We start from the raw sequence: 17,183 nt of genomic DNA on the forward strand, positions 1-17,183 counted from the left end.
CTTAAACGCATGAGTAAGACTATGGTAAATAATTTGATAAATAAAACGCAAAAATCAAATTTTCTAAGAAATAACCAAAATTTTAAATGGAGATTGTCATTTTCTCGAGTGTCACCAAATATCGAACTAGAACAAAATATTCTGAAAATGCGTTTTAAATGCGTAACATTTATTTATTGGCTTCTATTTTAAAAAACTATATGACGACTCTAAAAATCAAAAGTCAACATTTTATAACACTAAATTATTTTCTTTTTTAAAATATTTTTTCTCTAATCAAAATCTACTATTCATAGTTCATCATCTCTTTTTATTAGATTCGAGAGAATAATAAGTTATGAGATTATGATTATATCGACACTAAATTTTTAAAACTTTTTTCAATAAACGAGTTTTTGAAAAAAAAATATCTCCCAAAAAAGACGACTACCTTTTTTTGGCTTTACATATACCTTACAAGAATAAGTATCACAATAGAGAGAATATTCAATGATCATCCAATTTTACTTTATAAACAAATTCATTTAAATTTTAAGAGTGGTGAAATAAAATAAGAAACTAATAATTTGTCAAAAAAATCTCTACAAAATATTATGAGTGAAATTGTCCTTAGGCGATGGTGGTAAATAACGCTGAAAAATATTCTGTCAAAAAATAATTGATCATCTATACATATGAACAAAATAGTGAGAAACTTATACAAATATTAAGAGAATACCAGTAAAAAAAATCTTACGAAAGATAATTTTTAATAACTCTTTGTTGAACATATAAAAAATAACTTAAGATTCAATTATTTTGTCTTCTTTATTTCTAAAAAGAAACGTACACAAATTAAAAAAATCACCAACATAATCAGAAAGTATGAATAACAAACTATCAACCAACAACCGAAATTATTATTCAGATTAAAAAATTACAGACGACAAATTCAATTCGACTAACAAAATACCGACTGAACAAAATACATTAAAAATTCAAATTTGAGTAATAGAAAGAGGAGAAACATTCTCCAATTCTAGACCATCCAATGGACAACCCAAAAAAATTGAATTCTAACATATTTTATTTCTCTTTTTGAAAGAAAATTGCAAATCTCAATAAATATATATATTTTTGATAAGTTATGAATTTATTAGACAATAAATTTTTTTTTAAATTGAGAAGTTTTAACCTAGATTGTTCTCTTTGAAAGAAAATGAAGCATCTCTTTCTAGTATTAAAATCTCAACTTATATATATATATATATATATATATATATATATATATATATATATATATATATATATATATATATATATATATATATATATTTGGATAAATTATAAATTTTTAAATAACCTTTTGATTTGAATGTGATATAACGGCAATGTCATTTGTGGGCGGAAAGAGTACTACAAATTCCAGGGACCGATTTATCTCATTAAAGAATTTTATTTTACAGAGCACAAACCTCAGACCGATTGATATGTCGTAACAGTGGGGAAGGATCCCTCTCTACTTCAATGGAAAGGGAGAATCGTCGTTTCACAGCCGCTCCTCTACAACTACCTTTGCCCGTAGTTGGGATTTGTCGTTTCTTCAGGGTCGTAACAATCACTTCAAGTAGTGGAAAGAACAAAAGATGTGCTTCAAGTACTTGGGCTGTTGAACGGAATTTTTACATATAGCTCGTCCTTATATCTTATGGGTCACTTCACTATTACATAAGGAAAAGGGATAAGGGATAGATGGCTGAAAATCCATTCATACTTTTTCACTTTCTTATCTTTCTAACTAAAATTAGAAAAGAAAGTGAAAATCATTTTCTTCCTAATCCATTTAATGATTATTTTAGCGTTAGAAAGTGTTTCGTTGTTTTTTCAACCTTCATATTTAAGTTAGTGTTGTATTTTATTGAGTTTGACATTATGTTTAGCTAAAGGCGGATCTATGTAGGAGCCCACCAAGAAAAAGAAAAATAAATTACGGTAAAAATATGACTTTACCCTAATTTCTTAATTTTTCAATTTAATTCACTATTTATTTATTAAAAAAAATGGTAAAACATACATTTATTCACTCGTTTTATCCTAAATTTTCTTGTTATTTTTGTAAGCTCACCCCAAATTTTTTCAAGCCCTCCCTAACTCATATTTTTTTATCCGTCCCAGTGTTTAGCCAATTTGATTTATCGTCTCAAATTTTTGTTATCTAAATAATACTCTCAACTTTTTTAGTCATTTACTGTTCATATCCGCCGATTGTACTAGTGATATTTTTTTGAGTCTCATTCTTATTAGCAGCGAAAGAGATTAAGTTATCATATCTTAAATTGTTTATCTTTTGTTCAATAAAGAGTTAATGGAACTAATCTTTCATTTAGAGGCTTTCTTATATGTATTTTCTTTTGATTTGTATGAGTTTCTCATTATTTTGACGATATATGTAGATAATTAGTTATCATTTGGCAAAACATTTTCTGACGGTACTTATCAACTCATGAATAATGATAATTTTCATTGACGCTCATAATATTTTATAGAAATTATACTAATATCGCTTGATGATTTGTTTGGTTTACTCTACTTTCTAAGGCTGCAAATGAGTCAAGCTACTCATGAGCCGCTCGGTCTAAGCTTGACTTGAGCTTGACTTTGACCAAGTTCGAGCCGTGCTCGAGCTCATATAATACTTGATGATGCTTTGTCAAGCTTTTTTGAGTCTAATACTAAATAATGTATTTATTTATTTATTCTAATATTAAAACATAAATTATAAAACAAATTTTTTTTATTTACTCTCTCCATGTTCAAAGTTCATATGTGCCAACATTATTATATCATATTGCCCCAAAAATTCAAAATTAGAAACTCTAATTCCCTAATTCGTCATCGTTAGAATATATTAAATATATCTACTAAATATATTATATTATAATAATATATTTATCAATGCGTTTTGAGTTTAAGCAGGGCCATGATTTGGAGTGTCATGCTAGTTCTCATTCATTTAAAAAAAATATATATATATTTTATCAATCATATCATATATTTTTATCATATTTTTATTTTTTTACAATTTTTCTCACTTATTCACAAGTATTCTTCCATTTTCACTATTTTTCTCATTTATTTATAAGTATTCTTCCATTTTCACTATTTCTCTCATTTATTCACAAGTATTCTTCCATTTTCACTATTTCTATCATTTATTCACAAGCACTCTTTATTCTTCACAATTTCTCTTACTTATTCACAAACATTCTTACCTCTTCCGTCACTTCATTTTTCATATTATTTCATTCGAAAACTAATAAATTCTAATTACTCAACCATTTCTTTCATTGAATAGTTATGGAAGTTTGATATTTTCATTTTAAAAATAAATATTGGTTTGAGTTTGAGCTCGAATTTGAGCTCGAGTTTGAAAATTTAATTATAGTTAAGCTTTTTGAGCCGAGTCGAGCTTGTAGGTAAATAGTCGAGTCGAATTAGAGCTCAAATTTTTAAACTCGTTCGAACCGAGCTAATAAATATTTAGTTGAGTCAAACTCGAGCTCAAGCTGGTTTGAGCTCGACTCGACTCATTCACAGCCTTAGTCTACTTTTTTACTTATCATTATGGAATTCAAACGAGTTCATATTTAAAATAATGATAAGATTATTGAATTTTCACAATTAATTTTTTTTATAAAATTTAATATCAAAATTTAATTTAATTGTTTTGATTTTGTAAATTTTATTTTATTAATTAAAAAATAATTTTTTTTATATATATAACTCCTTATTTAAATCTATGAAAATTAAATTATTATTTAAAAAATAAAATTATTGGAATCAAAATTATGAATTTATTAATCTTGAAAGTGGTTCCAGCCGGACCTCGCCATTCTATGTCAATGGCGGGACTGACATTGCCGCCAAGTGGCTGAATTCCGATGGCGGATGGAGAGAGAGAGAAGCAGATTCTCACAAGTCAATAATCATCTTCTTCGAACGACAAACTTATTTAGGTTAGTGTTTACTCTTCACTCTCTGGAGATAATGATTTCATCTCTATCTCCTCATGCAGTAGCCTTAATGATTCGCTCACTAATATGAACCCTACATTTCTGCTCATCAGAAAGTTATGTTCGATTTTTACCTCCTTTTTCTTCCTTTTAAGACTTTGATATTCGATTCTACGGTTAATAAATTGTTTATCATGTTAGGTTCTTCGATTTCTATTACTTTATATGAGCTCAGAATCCCTCGTGATCTATTACCCTGTTCCAGATATGAATTCTTTAAAGCTAAAGTACTGTTATTTCCTCACAATTTTGCAAAAACAAAAAAGAGGGAAAACAAATAAATTACAAAGACAAAAGATGCTTCTACAAAATTGTGGATAGAGTCCTTAGTGATGTAACTGAGATGTGAGATCAAGAAAAGCTTCTTCTTTGCAAGGGATAGTTAGACCTCCCATAGGATGATTAAATCCAAACTCTTCTTCTGCCCTTCTTAACAAGGCTTGAAATGATGGATGATTCAAGTATGATATTGGAACAATGAATCTCTTCTTTTGAATCTCTCCCACATAAACTGCCAAATGACCTTTTGGGACATCGGACTGGTTCCTAGTTTGAGACGGTTGCAGCTTCAGAATTTGCTTTGCTTGAGAAAATATCATTGATGGCAAACGGATACCCATATTGGTTTTTGGATTTAGACAACTTAGAGAGAATACCCAAAGGACTTGTACTTTATATTGATTTAGAAATTGGATATGTGAACTGAAATTTTGACTCCTGTATTTATAAGGATTAGCTAAAGTTAATTCTTGTGGTCAAGGATGTATGGAGGGGCCACACAAAACAACAGTCACATGGCTATCATAAGTTTTAGATAACATGATTAAATTTACTTTGTCACAAGTCACAATGCTGTCACACAATCCTGCTAGCATTGAGACCCACTTCTGTATGAAATCATATTTTTTTTATCTTAAGTTACTGCAATTGTTTTTATATTCTGAAACAATGGGCTAAAACAATATATTATGCATCTTTGTATATTCCCAAGGTAGAAATCACATGAGCTTGGATTGACTTACATAAAAACAATTTAGAAATTCAGAAATTAGGGTGAGTAATTAGATAAACTAAACCATATTTCTTAGAGATTAATCCCATATAAACACTTTCTTTATCCTTCTGTTTGAAAACAGCTCCTATAATTTTGTCTGGATTCATATTAATATGCAGATTCAGATTTTTCAGAGAGTGGTTCCAAATAGATAACTGTTTATTACATGATCTAGGACTATTTATAAACTTGTTCTATTTTATATTTACCAATTCAATGTGTCTTTACTTATGAGTTGTTAGATGAAAATCGTTCTAACAACCCATTCTGGATAGATCAGTGACAAGAGAATTGACTAAGAGACTTATTACCTAAACATCAATTTGATTCTAATTGAAAATATCAAAATTATGATTCGTGAGGTAAGTTGTTATGCTAGCTTATTCCAAGAATGAATTGACCATCATTTATACTATGTTTCTTGAGCATATATTCTTGTAAATTTGTTTTTCTTGACCTCATCTGATGGAATAGAAGACCTACCCAACACAATCATAGTTATAAGATAAAGGGAGTGGGATGAGTAATACAATTATTTTCAAGGACTAAAACACAAAATTCTTGTATAACAGGTCAATTTATGATTAGTCCTAGTATGAGTGTATGACCGCCAACCTTTCCCTCCCCCTCTTATCTTCTTTATTAGCTAGCTGTTAAGTGGACCTTTGTTGTCTGGCTAATCTTTTTTTTAACTTACAACCGATCAATGTTGTTAAATTTGAGATTTAAAGTAAAATTATAGAGGGTTATGTTAAATTTTTACAAATAAGATTTATAAGAAGGTTTAGTTGCCTATGTTTCTGATGAGAAGAAGATTAAATTATACTATTTAAATAAAATATTTCCATATCAGTTCCACCAATTTGTCAATTTTTACTTAAATCTCACATTTATAGTAACTTCAGGACCAAATTAACAAACATTTTGTGTTTTCTTTCTACTTTTGAACATGTTTTCATCATCTACAACTAATGTTCTAAAGCTATAATTCAAACTTGATATTATGAGTACTTTGACTATATTCACATTGAAGATTCAACTTTTTCTTTATAGAACAAGGCTGGTATACAATGAGTTATCACAAAGATGGCAATTTCAAAGATACAAACAATCGTACAAATAATAATTAATTAGTTGTCAATATCCAAACTAAAGAAAAGAAAGAAAAGAAAAATACTTTAAGCTACTGTTCATGGAGATGTGTGTGATGCCTCACCATCTCCTTTGATTTCTCCTAACTAAATATCTTAACATTTTTTCTAACCGAATATCCTTCCTTAGTGCAAATAAAGATAGATCCCAAATTCTTCTTTCTTTTTTTGGAGTTTACTGGAGACAACTAAAGAACAACAAAAAAAAACTCTTTAGAATTGTCAATTTTATTATAAATACAATATTATTAATAATCTTAAATATTGTGATAATATTATTATCATATTATATTAATTTCCTTTCACGCATAATTTAATGTCTGTAATTAGACCTACTTATATTATTCAATACAATATTGTTTTCTCTTCTTTAATTATATTATGGTATCAAAGTCACATTTTCATTCTTGAGCACATAAAATAAAAACATTTGTTGCCTCCATCCATGGATACTCTAACAATTGGTAGAGAGCTCTAATAAATTTATTACTGTATTTTTTCAATAATCTTCTTGTCATTTTATACTCTTGTTGATGCTTCTCTATCCTTCAACTATCATAGTCTGAGAGTTTTATGTTTAGTTGTTGGTCTTGATCTAATCATGTGACTTCTTTCTTGTTCGTCAACAAATTGGCATACCATCGTTTGATGTTCGTCAATGTTATTTGACCTTCAACATCACATTCTTTTTATATGTCTACTTATACATATTATTTTTTGGTAACGTTGTAGTTGTTGTGAACTTCATCGATAATGGTCAATCGATGTTAACCATTTATCACGTCAATTTGATGACGTTCTTTTGTTGTATTTACTTTTCAATTTCCAATTGTGACGTATTAGTTACGAACCTTTTTCATTATGCTTTATTTTATTTTATTTTGATGGATTACAACTCTTACGAGTTTATTTATTTGACTGGATTAATATATAGCATCAACATTTTAGAATCTCTTCTTCAACTTTAAAGTTGTCAATTTCTCTTACATCTTGAGATTGAGGATGAATGTGATTATAAATATTATCACAATGTTATTAAGAATCTTAAACTATAGATTCTATTCCTATTAAAAATATCTGAAGTGGGGTCGTGCTAACACCCTACACTCAATTTTTTATTATTATTAAGAATCTTAAATATTATCATGCAATACAATATTTTTCTCTTTTCTATCTGTATATATATATATATAAGAGAATGATGTTGAGATTTCAAAAAGAACTAATGTTATCTATAAAATCAAAAAATGTACTATATGTATTTTGTGAATTTCATCTAATTGATTATTATCTTTTATTTCTTACAGTTAATTTACTCTATATAAAACTATTGAACCAAAATAAGTTATAAGCACATAGAATTGTAACAATTTAAGATTTTAACTAATTTAAATATTTAAAAAATCTCCAACTGATGTGACAAGGGAAATGGGCTAGTATCTTCCCAAGAAATTAGGTCTTCACTGATAAGAAACGTGGGCTCCATCCCTTACTCGGTATGGTATCTTCATGTACTTTTCCCACTCCAGATTGGTTATCTGCATTTATGGTTCTAGTCCCAATTATATATCACCGTACTTGACAATTGACATAGGCATTATTTCCACCGCCCACTGATTTCCCTGCACTCTGATTTGGATGCTCTCACTAGACCCTTAAAAATATGAGATATCTTTTCAGGTTTTCCCTTACTTCTCCATCATTTAGACTATAAATATACATAATCTCGTCTACACATTCATGTTAGAAGTTTGTTGTCAATCCATGTGCCCAATTGTGTTGTCATTTTCTAGATAAGAAAGAGAAGGCACTATCTTTTATTGATCAATCATTAGTGCTAAACTTTTCAGACTTTGAGGATATTCTAAAAAATAATATATTCACTTGGCAAAAAGATAGGAAAACAATGTGCTCACATTAAACAATCAAAGGGAAATTACAGAAAGCAAAAAGATAGGAACATAACAATTAAGGAAAAGGTTGTGTTTTATAAAAGAATTTATAAAAGGGTGATGCATTTTTCTTTGTTTAATTGAGAAACTAAAATGTGATCTTCATCTGCAAACAAATAGGATTTCCACACTCTTGTTGAAACCGTGTAACTAGCAGATTTTACTGTAAATGTAAATTTTGTTTTGAAGATTATTCAAGTGATAATTTCTATATCTTATATATTTATGAATGGTTTATTTGAGCTGAGAGATCTTCATTTTGGTGGGAAATAGTCTAAAAGTTTCTGACAAGCACGTTGGCTTCTCCTGCTGTAATATTCATTATTTTCTAATGCCAAGTTGTTTGAGGCTTTCAATGCATGGACGTTCTTCTAAATTGCCCATGGTTTTTGAAGATGATATAGTAGTTTTTTCCTATATTTGTGGGTCCTTTTCAGTTGAATTATGATAAATCAAAGCTCGTTAGTGAGCATATATGATTTAATGCATGCGATATTAATGTATAGAGGTTCTAAATCAGGTAGAAAAAGAAGTTCAAGGGAAAATAGGAGCTTGTTTGATCTAGGGTTTAATTAAAGAAAAATTTGATGTAAAAAGTAGTTTATTTAGATATATAACATAAATAAAATATCTTTAGTAGTTAATATTTTAAAATTTTATAAAGAATAAAGTAAGTCTATTTTAATATTTTAGTTCATAATTCATGATAGGATAATGAGATCTATTAACAAATCCTAGATTTGATGATGCTTATACTTTAAGTTGGGTATTTATCTGGGCCAGTTATTGAGGCTTTTCTTCCATTCCCTTATTCTCATATTTTCCCTTCTTGTTATTTTATCTTGAATATTTGTATTGTCAAAAGTTGCAATTTTCACGACTTTATCAATAGAATTCTAACTTTAAAACAATAAATGCACATCTAGTGAGTTTTTTTATTGTGTCACAGAAACTCTTGATTTGTCATTAGTTTTGATTGACTTGAGTTTTACTGAATTGAATTGCTACTTTATTAATACCCTGGTAATGTGTATGTTATTTAATTAAGGTAAAATAACTGTAGGCAAGTTGGTTAAAGAATTGGGTATGATTGGTTGTTTTGTTTGGCTTTTATTAGACTGGCAATTTGGTATTCTCTTTTGTCTTTGTAAATGACAATTTGGTACTCAATTATTGCAAGTTTGGGAATGACTGTGTGTAATATTTGAGTTAATCTGGTTAAATGTGTTATAATGGAGGTTAAAAACACAGTTATTATACTACTTTATTATTTTTTTGAAAATGTTAACTATAAGTCAATAAAAATTGTAACAGAACTGGTTTGATTTTGGGTTCTTCTCGAAACAAAATTGTTTGATGTAAAAATAGTTTATATGGATAAAATAATTAACATATCTTTAGGGGTTATGGCCCTTATGGGAAAAGAAAATCAAATTGCCATTGAACGTGGTAAGAAACGCATACAAAGGACTCAAATAACTCAATGAACTATTAATAGACTCCAATAGCCTATTGAGTTTAGCTCCCTCTACTAAAATAGTTATAACTGTCCATATTTTAATGGATGGAGACTTTAGATAAGAGTGACAATTATTTGGAGTGGACTATTTGAGTATTTCTTCTAAGTTCGATGTGTTATTCGAGTTATTAAAAAGTTGGGTGGGCTATTTGAACTTTATCTTATTAAAATTACATTTGAGTGGCAATGCACAAAGGAAGACATTCAAATTTTCCTATCTTGCTTTCTTAGAATGGATGAATTATAGTAAGACTTTAGCTGAATAAAGTGATCTAACATTTTTTTCTTTCTTTTTTATCTGGGTGGCTATCATGACCCCATAATCATGGTCTCGTTTAATCTGAGTGTTCTTAGTGAGAATCGAACTTGAAACCAATGATTTTGTAGGTAAGACATGAATTAAAGTGATAAACTTTATCAAGTATTGAAATTGGAGAAGCTTTGATAAAATGAAATTCAGACATCAGATTCATTTATAGATACAGTAGATATGAATCTCATAGCTAGCTACATCGTTTGGACTTTGAAGTCTACAAATCAGAAGAGATAGCTAACTAGGTCATGCACTTAATTTCTCCCTATTTTCTAGCCTAAATTAAAGACTAAGGAGAAATGAGATTATTGGTAGATCACTGGTTAAATGACCATTAGCATAGTCAATTCATTTACAAAGAAGAAGTGAGGCTAAGGAAGTAACTTTCACTGCAAGGAATCATCAGAGCTCCTGAATTAGTCGAATAATCGAACCCGAATTCTTCCTCAGCTAAATGCAACAACTCTTGAAAAACAGGGTGTTTGAGGAGAGATATTGGTACTACAAATCTTCTGTGGAATTCACCAACATAAACTGGGAAACACCCTTTTGGTACTTGATCTCCATTTGTGGCTTCTGAAACAGCTCTAATGGTTCTCGGTGAGAGAGTCCTTTGGAGCCTATGTTTAGCTTGAGCTATTGATGTTAGACCCATATTCTTTTTTTTTTTGCTAGAGAGAAAATTATAAGAAGCTTATAATCCTTTTTTTATTTGTTAAGGTTATTGGTTTATATAGAGTCCACTGGTCTTGCTGCTACAGGGAGTTTTTGACTAGTTCCCACATGGGTTTTGCCCTATTTGCTGCAAGACAATATGGCCTAGCTAATACCCTTAAAATTTTCTTTTATATTAATATTATTTGGATTCACATTACAAACATATGATGTTTAATTTTTAATATCTATATTATATTATATTTCTCGTTGGTCATATGAACATCACATATTTTAAGTCCCTTACCAAGCATGCAAGTAGGTGTATTTTTTTCATGTTATTTCTAACTTATTTTCCTTATTTGGAAGAACATTGAATTTAGACATGACTAGGCCAGTGTTGTATTTTGAAATTTAGACATGATTACTGTAGAAATATTCATGTATTCAAAAACTTTTATTTTTTAAAAGATGGTCTTTGTGTTTGAAAACGATAACTTGTCGAATTAGGCAGTTTCGATCATTGATCATCTCATCTACTAACTATGGATCATCTCATCTACTGTATTGAAAACTTCCCAGCCGACACTCCATCCTTTTAAATTTGATGAAAAATATGTGAAGAACAATCATTTTATTCGTCTATCATTGTTCATGTTTTTTCTTTCTCCCCAAATGATTCACCAAAGGGCAATCAGGATCATCTTTTTAAGTTTGTTAACCTTCAACGCCTCATAAATTATATCCTTGCAAAGAAAAAAAGAAAGGCAATATGTAATGAATTGTTTCTTCGGATTGTTCACACAAATAACATTTGTTGGCCAGTGTGAATCCTTTAGTTTGAACCTATCATATGTCAACTACCTAATCTTGTATTTGCTTCTCATCTTTGAATATGATCTCAATTCTCAACCAACCATTTAGTATATTTATACTAAATGATCTATTGTTTCTCACATTAAATTGACGATTCTTCAGTAAGACCCGAGACACGTACAAATTTATTAAAAATATTGTTTACAAACGAGCTTATTTAGCTACGAGTTAAGGGACTATTCTTGGTCTTCTTTCCTATATGAAAAAAGTGAGGTTTAAGATAGGGTTTATTAGATAATCAATTGTTTAGGAATAAAATGATTTGTTTAATTGATTTAGAGCATATGTTGAATTAAAGCTGTAGAGCTTCGGTCAACTGATATAAATGATTTGAATTATCCTGTGAGATATATGATATTTTTGGATAAGGATATAAGCTTTTCTAGAATTTACTTTCTTAAAGTGGGACATAAATGCAGACCTTATTTTTATTTTTTATTTTTCATGGTTTTCCTCAAATGGATGTAACCTTTGTTTTTCTTTTGTGATGTGTAAAAAGGTGACTTTTTTGTTGAGAAAAGTTAAACAGGTGACTTTACTTATACTAGTTTAACATGTTGGAAAGGTCAAAAACTATATTGTATACTATATAGAAGGTAAATATTAGAATTAGAATTGGAATTGAAAGCTCAATTTTGTGCTTTGAGATTTTGTACCAATCTTGTGGCTAAAAATGGTCAATCAGCTAGTTAAATCATGTGGATGCCACTTGATGTATAAGCAACATTCAACATGAATGAAATACCATTTTTTAAATGTATTCATATAATCAACAAATGGGTTGTTCTAAGGCTAATTGATATTGTGAGATGGTCTCTTCAGTCATAAGTCCTAACGGGCTCTTTAATTCAAGATGCCAGTTGTTTTATTCAAACACAATCAGACACAATCTCAAGTAGACCTCATTTGTTTAATCCCAGACACTAATTATGACTCCTAATAGTCACTTGTCCTTCAGATGGACCATATTTATATCAAATCTCAAATCTTAACAGCATCTAGTAATAATAATAATATTAATAATAATAATACAGATACTCATTTTCAACTTCCACAGTTCTCTTTTCTTCAGAACTTTCTGGAAAATCAAGTTCAACTTCTAAAGAATTGATTGGTTTTGGAAATATGAAACAAGTTATAGCAGAAGATGAGAGCAAACATACTGACTTTTAAAAAATAAATCTATTTGTATCAGATTTTTCATCCGGATCACATTTGAAAATGGGGTGTATTTGTCGCCATTCATAAATTCACCTGCAGTTTTTCAGTCATAAGTATTGTTGAAGATGATTTTTTAAGCTTTTTGTTGTTTTTTACAGTTTTTTCATAAATTTAATTAAGTACATCTGTTTTTGAAGAAAAATCAATTTTTCGGTGCTTAGGACAAGATTTATTTAGACAGAAACTATATAATCTTGCATTTAGTATATGTCTCCATAGATTTTCTATAATCTGAAAACAGAGCATGTGGCCTTTTTGTGTCCTGCCTTTCACAAGTCCCCACTTAAAAGCCTCCTTTACCATTCAATCCCCCTTATAGCCCTTTTCTTTGACCTGTTCTATGTAGTTGGATAAACCTGGTTTCTATGACCGTGTTTCCTTTGGTCCCTATCATTCCAATCTTGACTATTTAAGTTTTATTAGCACAAAAGTAAGTGATCTGTCTCTCTCTTTATGTAGGTCCATGACACCATGTCAAACCTTCCTTGCCAGCCAATTTTAATTTCTCATCACCCATCATTCAATATATATATATATAGACATCGAGATCCTTTTCTGTCTAAGCAACTAAACTAATCTTTTTCTCCTCTTCGTCGTTCTTGAAATTCAACTTCTCTTCAGCTCCCTTAACTGTTAACAAGAAAATGAGATCATTGATGGGCATCCCTTCCATGCGCAACATTCAAATGCTACGCCTATTTTCTTCAACAAGCAAAGAAGCTGCTAATGTACCCAAGGGACATCTCGCAGTCTATGTCGGGGAAACAGAGAAGAAGAGATTTGTAGTTCCAATATCATACTTGAACCAACCATTGTTTCAAATTTTGCTGAATCGAGTTGAAGAAGAATTCGGGTTTGATCATCCCATGGGTGGTCTTACCATTCCTTGTAGAGAAGAGATCTTTCTTGATCTCACTACTCAGTTGAATGGATTGTGATTTGTGAGATATAGATGGAATAGTTTTTTTTTTTTTTTGAAAAAGATATAGATATAGATATGCTAATTATACTACTTAACACTTATATTATGTACAGTTCTGTAAAGCAATAGCTTTCAGTTCCTTGTAACAGAATCCTTATTTATCAATGGAGAGATTGTTCTTACAGCATCCACACTTCGTATCTTCCTCTCCATTCTGTTTATTTGATCATTTTGATTATTGTGTGAATTTTACCTGATTTACCCGTGATGCCTTATAAGTTATATCTGTTTGATGAAATGCAAGCAGATTCCTATTGCATGGAATTTTCAATAAGCCCGCAAGAATTATGGATCCCCACCTTTCAAGCTATCATAATGTGGTTGCCGGTTGGTATAAATTTGAAATAGCTGATGAATGTTCAAGGCCTAAATTCAATTCCTCAGTTTTTCTCCATGGTTTTATTCAGTGTTGGCTAGTGCAATTTTAAGATAAGGACAAGAAAAATAGATGGAACAGTAAAATCTCTTGGAGGCAAAAATGAGATTTTGAAATTTGCAGCAGCTCATCAGCAGGTTAGTATGAATTCTCTCTTCCAATGACATTGAAACTGAATTGGATTAACTGAAAATTATGTGTAAACTAGTCCAAAATTATATTATTTTTTTGTTTTGTTTTTTTGAAATGGTCCATGTATATTAAAAATGATAAAATATTTGTCACACTAACCAGTAGGCAACAAAGATAAATAATCCAAAATTACACTTAAGACAGCTTTCGATCCTGAATTTATCATATACTGTTTTTGACTATGTAGTTTATATCAATTTATATATTATAGGAAATATTTGACTTATTCTGTTATTTTGCTTGTTAAAAAAATAGTCATCATGTTTCAGTTTATCCAGATGTGAGAATTCCATTTTTGTGACCAGTATTCATAACGGGTATCTTCTCGCACTATATCATCAATAAGGAAATGTGGATAGAATAGTGAACTTGTAAATGAATGCTCTTTCCAACTTGCTTTCCCCATTTCAAAATGATATTTATGACGAGAATTGCCACTTGCCTAGGAATCATTTTGAGGAGACTAAGCAGCTGAGAATTGAACATGAGTTATCTACAAGCAATGGACCAAATGTTATGGATTATAATTAGGTGGTTCAAATTTCTAATGATTTTGTTTGTATCAACTCAATTTCTGACTCACAAGCCTTATTTCAACAAATATATATTGCAGATTATACTAGAATCTCAAACTTCTTGATTTTTTTCTTTTTTCCAGTTTCCCTAATTAATATATGTGCCATTTCATGATTATTTTTTAGGTTGAAACTGAATCTCATTTGTCTCTTCTTCTTCCACCAAACAAACCATAGTGAACAGTAAGACATTTGCTTCACCAAAATCTCTTAAGAATTCCCCCCCCCCCCCCCCCCCCCCCCCCCCCCCCCCCCAAAAAAAAAAAAAAATTTAATTTTTTCTTAAGAGTTGAGTTAACAATGATGCTAAATTTATGGCAGAGGGCTTGACACAGCTGTAAGTGAACCTTCTGAGGCATTTCCTAATTTGTATCTTGATAAGATACTTCAGAAAATATTTGATAAACTAGGATGGTGATAAGATGGTTGCCCATTGCTTCTTCTGAAGAGCCGAGCATTCAATGGAGCTGCAAAGACTCTTAATTAAAACAGAAGAAGCTTGGCCGTTTGCAACTGATTTATGGAATCTATGGGCATACATGTTTTACATTGATTTGATGCTCAATTTATTTTCAAATCTTATTTCAGAAAATACTATGACAAATCATTCTTACTGTTGGATACAGAAATATGAAATTTCATCAATCCTTCTTTCTGTAGCCATGTGAAATGAAGCAAAAAACAATTCTCAGGTCAGTTGGGACCCATTATAGTCCTCTGATGCTCCTGATATGAACAGGCGATAAGGATGGAAAGTCATCAAATTTGGTATTCATGAGGGATCCGGTCCCTCCATGTGCTGTTGGTAGTCATCTCAGAATCACTTTCCTCTCTTGAAAGCTCTTTTTTTTTTGTGTTTGCAAAATACAGGTCGGGACACTTGATCATCATCGGCATAGTGGGTCCAAAAGGCTAAAAGACCTCTTCACTTCAACTCCTTTGTATATCTTTCTTAAATCTAGGTATTTTATACTCCATTCCATTCCATTTAATTCGAGTTCATTTACTTATATTAGCACATGTCTTGACCATTTATCCAAAAAAATGAATAAAAAATCCATGGTTGTGACTGGATCATTTGATTTTATTAGAGATAGCAGTTAGTCAGTCATACATGAGTATATAATGTGTAAAGATTCATTCTGTAAAATAGCTCTTGAATAATATTATTACAAACACATTCAGAGTGATTATTTCCTCTTTTCAAAACCATTCTATACATCAACTGCTTTTCTCTATCTTGGTTTCAGAGAAGATTAGTGATAACTCTCAAAATGAATCCTGATGTAGCCACTGTCCCAGGATTAGGTCAAAATGAATCCTGTTCTATTTGCAGAAGATCAAAGAAATGCATCACTCGATGACCTTGCTGCGATTCTCAAGGCTGGTGAATATAGGTTTGAAAACTAGTTTCATCTTCTTTTTTGAGACATGCCAAGAATTTACTGAGACCTCAACATCTTAAATCTCAAGACTTGTATATTCAAATTACAACATTTGAGTAGTACAAAGTTAGGCATAACGATGTGGCACGAGATTAAGAAGCTGCAGTAGAGGACACAGGTTAAACTAATTTGGTTAAACATGTAGGCTTGGGTAGTTTTCTGGTGAGTAGTTATTTTCAGTAAAACTCTTTGAAAGATATGGATTATATATTATAATGGTCCTGACCAATTTGAAATTTGGGAAGGGGGCAAGAGTAACATGGTTCTCATGTGCCTTATGAGAAGCCAATGTCACACCCATCACTATCTTCATCTTTAAAAAAAAAAATAGTAATCCCATATTTGTACAATAGACAGCTATCTATTCAGACCCACACATTTGGGGCCTACCTTAATATAGTAAAACCAGGACAGGGCGGCTTTAAGTAAAACCTTTTTCCTTTTAGTTTCTTTCTTCCTCGTCCAATTAAATATGATATTGACACTGTTAGTTGAGACATTCGTTAGCGTTTGGCCTATGTTTTGAATTGTAAATACTTTGATGGGTATGTATGTGGTGTTTGATCAGAGTGGGGGGCATGGAGTTTTCAATGTTGTGATGGAAACTTAAAGGAGATGAAGACACTGATGATGGCAGGCCGGACAGAGGCCGTATCAAAAGAACAAACTCAAACTATGGTTATTTTTAAGCCATTTCAGACTTAGGTAGATAAAGGGAGGTTACCCACCACGAGGTTACTCACATGCTAACTCAAGTGAAAATAGTTTTATCTTAGCTATCAAAGGTTTTGATTCGATAATTTAAGTGTGAGGTCTTGACA

The 17,183-nt window shown here is 30.5% G+C and overlaps 2 protein-coding genes across 2 annotated transcripts; both read right to left on the minus strand.

Annotated features, from left to right (window-relative positions):
* Positions 1-4,248: 4,248 nt before the first annotated feature.
* LOC124932973 (auxin-responsive protein SAUR23-like) lies at positions 4,249-4,765 on the minus strand. Its single transcript, XM_047473694.1, has one exon. The coding sequence runs from the start codon at positions 4,670-4,672 to the stop codon at positions 4,379-4,381; it is 294 nt and encodes a 97-aa protein (XP_047329650.1). The 5' UTR covers positions 4,673-4,765; the 3' UTR covers positions 4,249-4,378.
* A 5,628-nt stretch (positions 4,766-10,393) lies between these two features.
* Positions 10,394-10,696, minus strand: LOC124930353 (auxin-induced protein 15A-like). The gene has a single exon (XM_047470705.1). The coding sequence runs from the start codon at positions 10,694-10,696 to the stop codon at positions 10,394-10,396; it is 303 nt and encodes a 100-aa protein (XP_047326661.1).
* Positions 10,697-17,183: the final 6,487 nt, after the last annotated feature.

Source organism: Impatiens glandulifera, chromosome 3 (assembly GCF_907164915.1).
Source record: "Impatiens glandulifera chromosome 3, dImpGla2.1, whole genome shotgun sequence".
Taxonomy (NCBI): domain Eukaryota; kingdom Viridiplantae; phylum Streptophyta; class Magnoliopsida; order Ericales; family Balsaminaceae; genus Impatiens; species Impatiens glandulifera.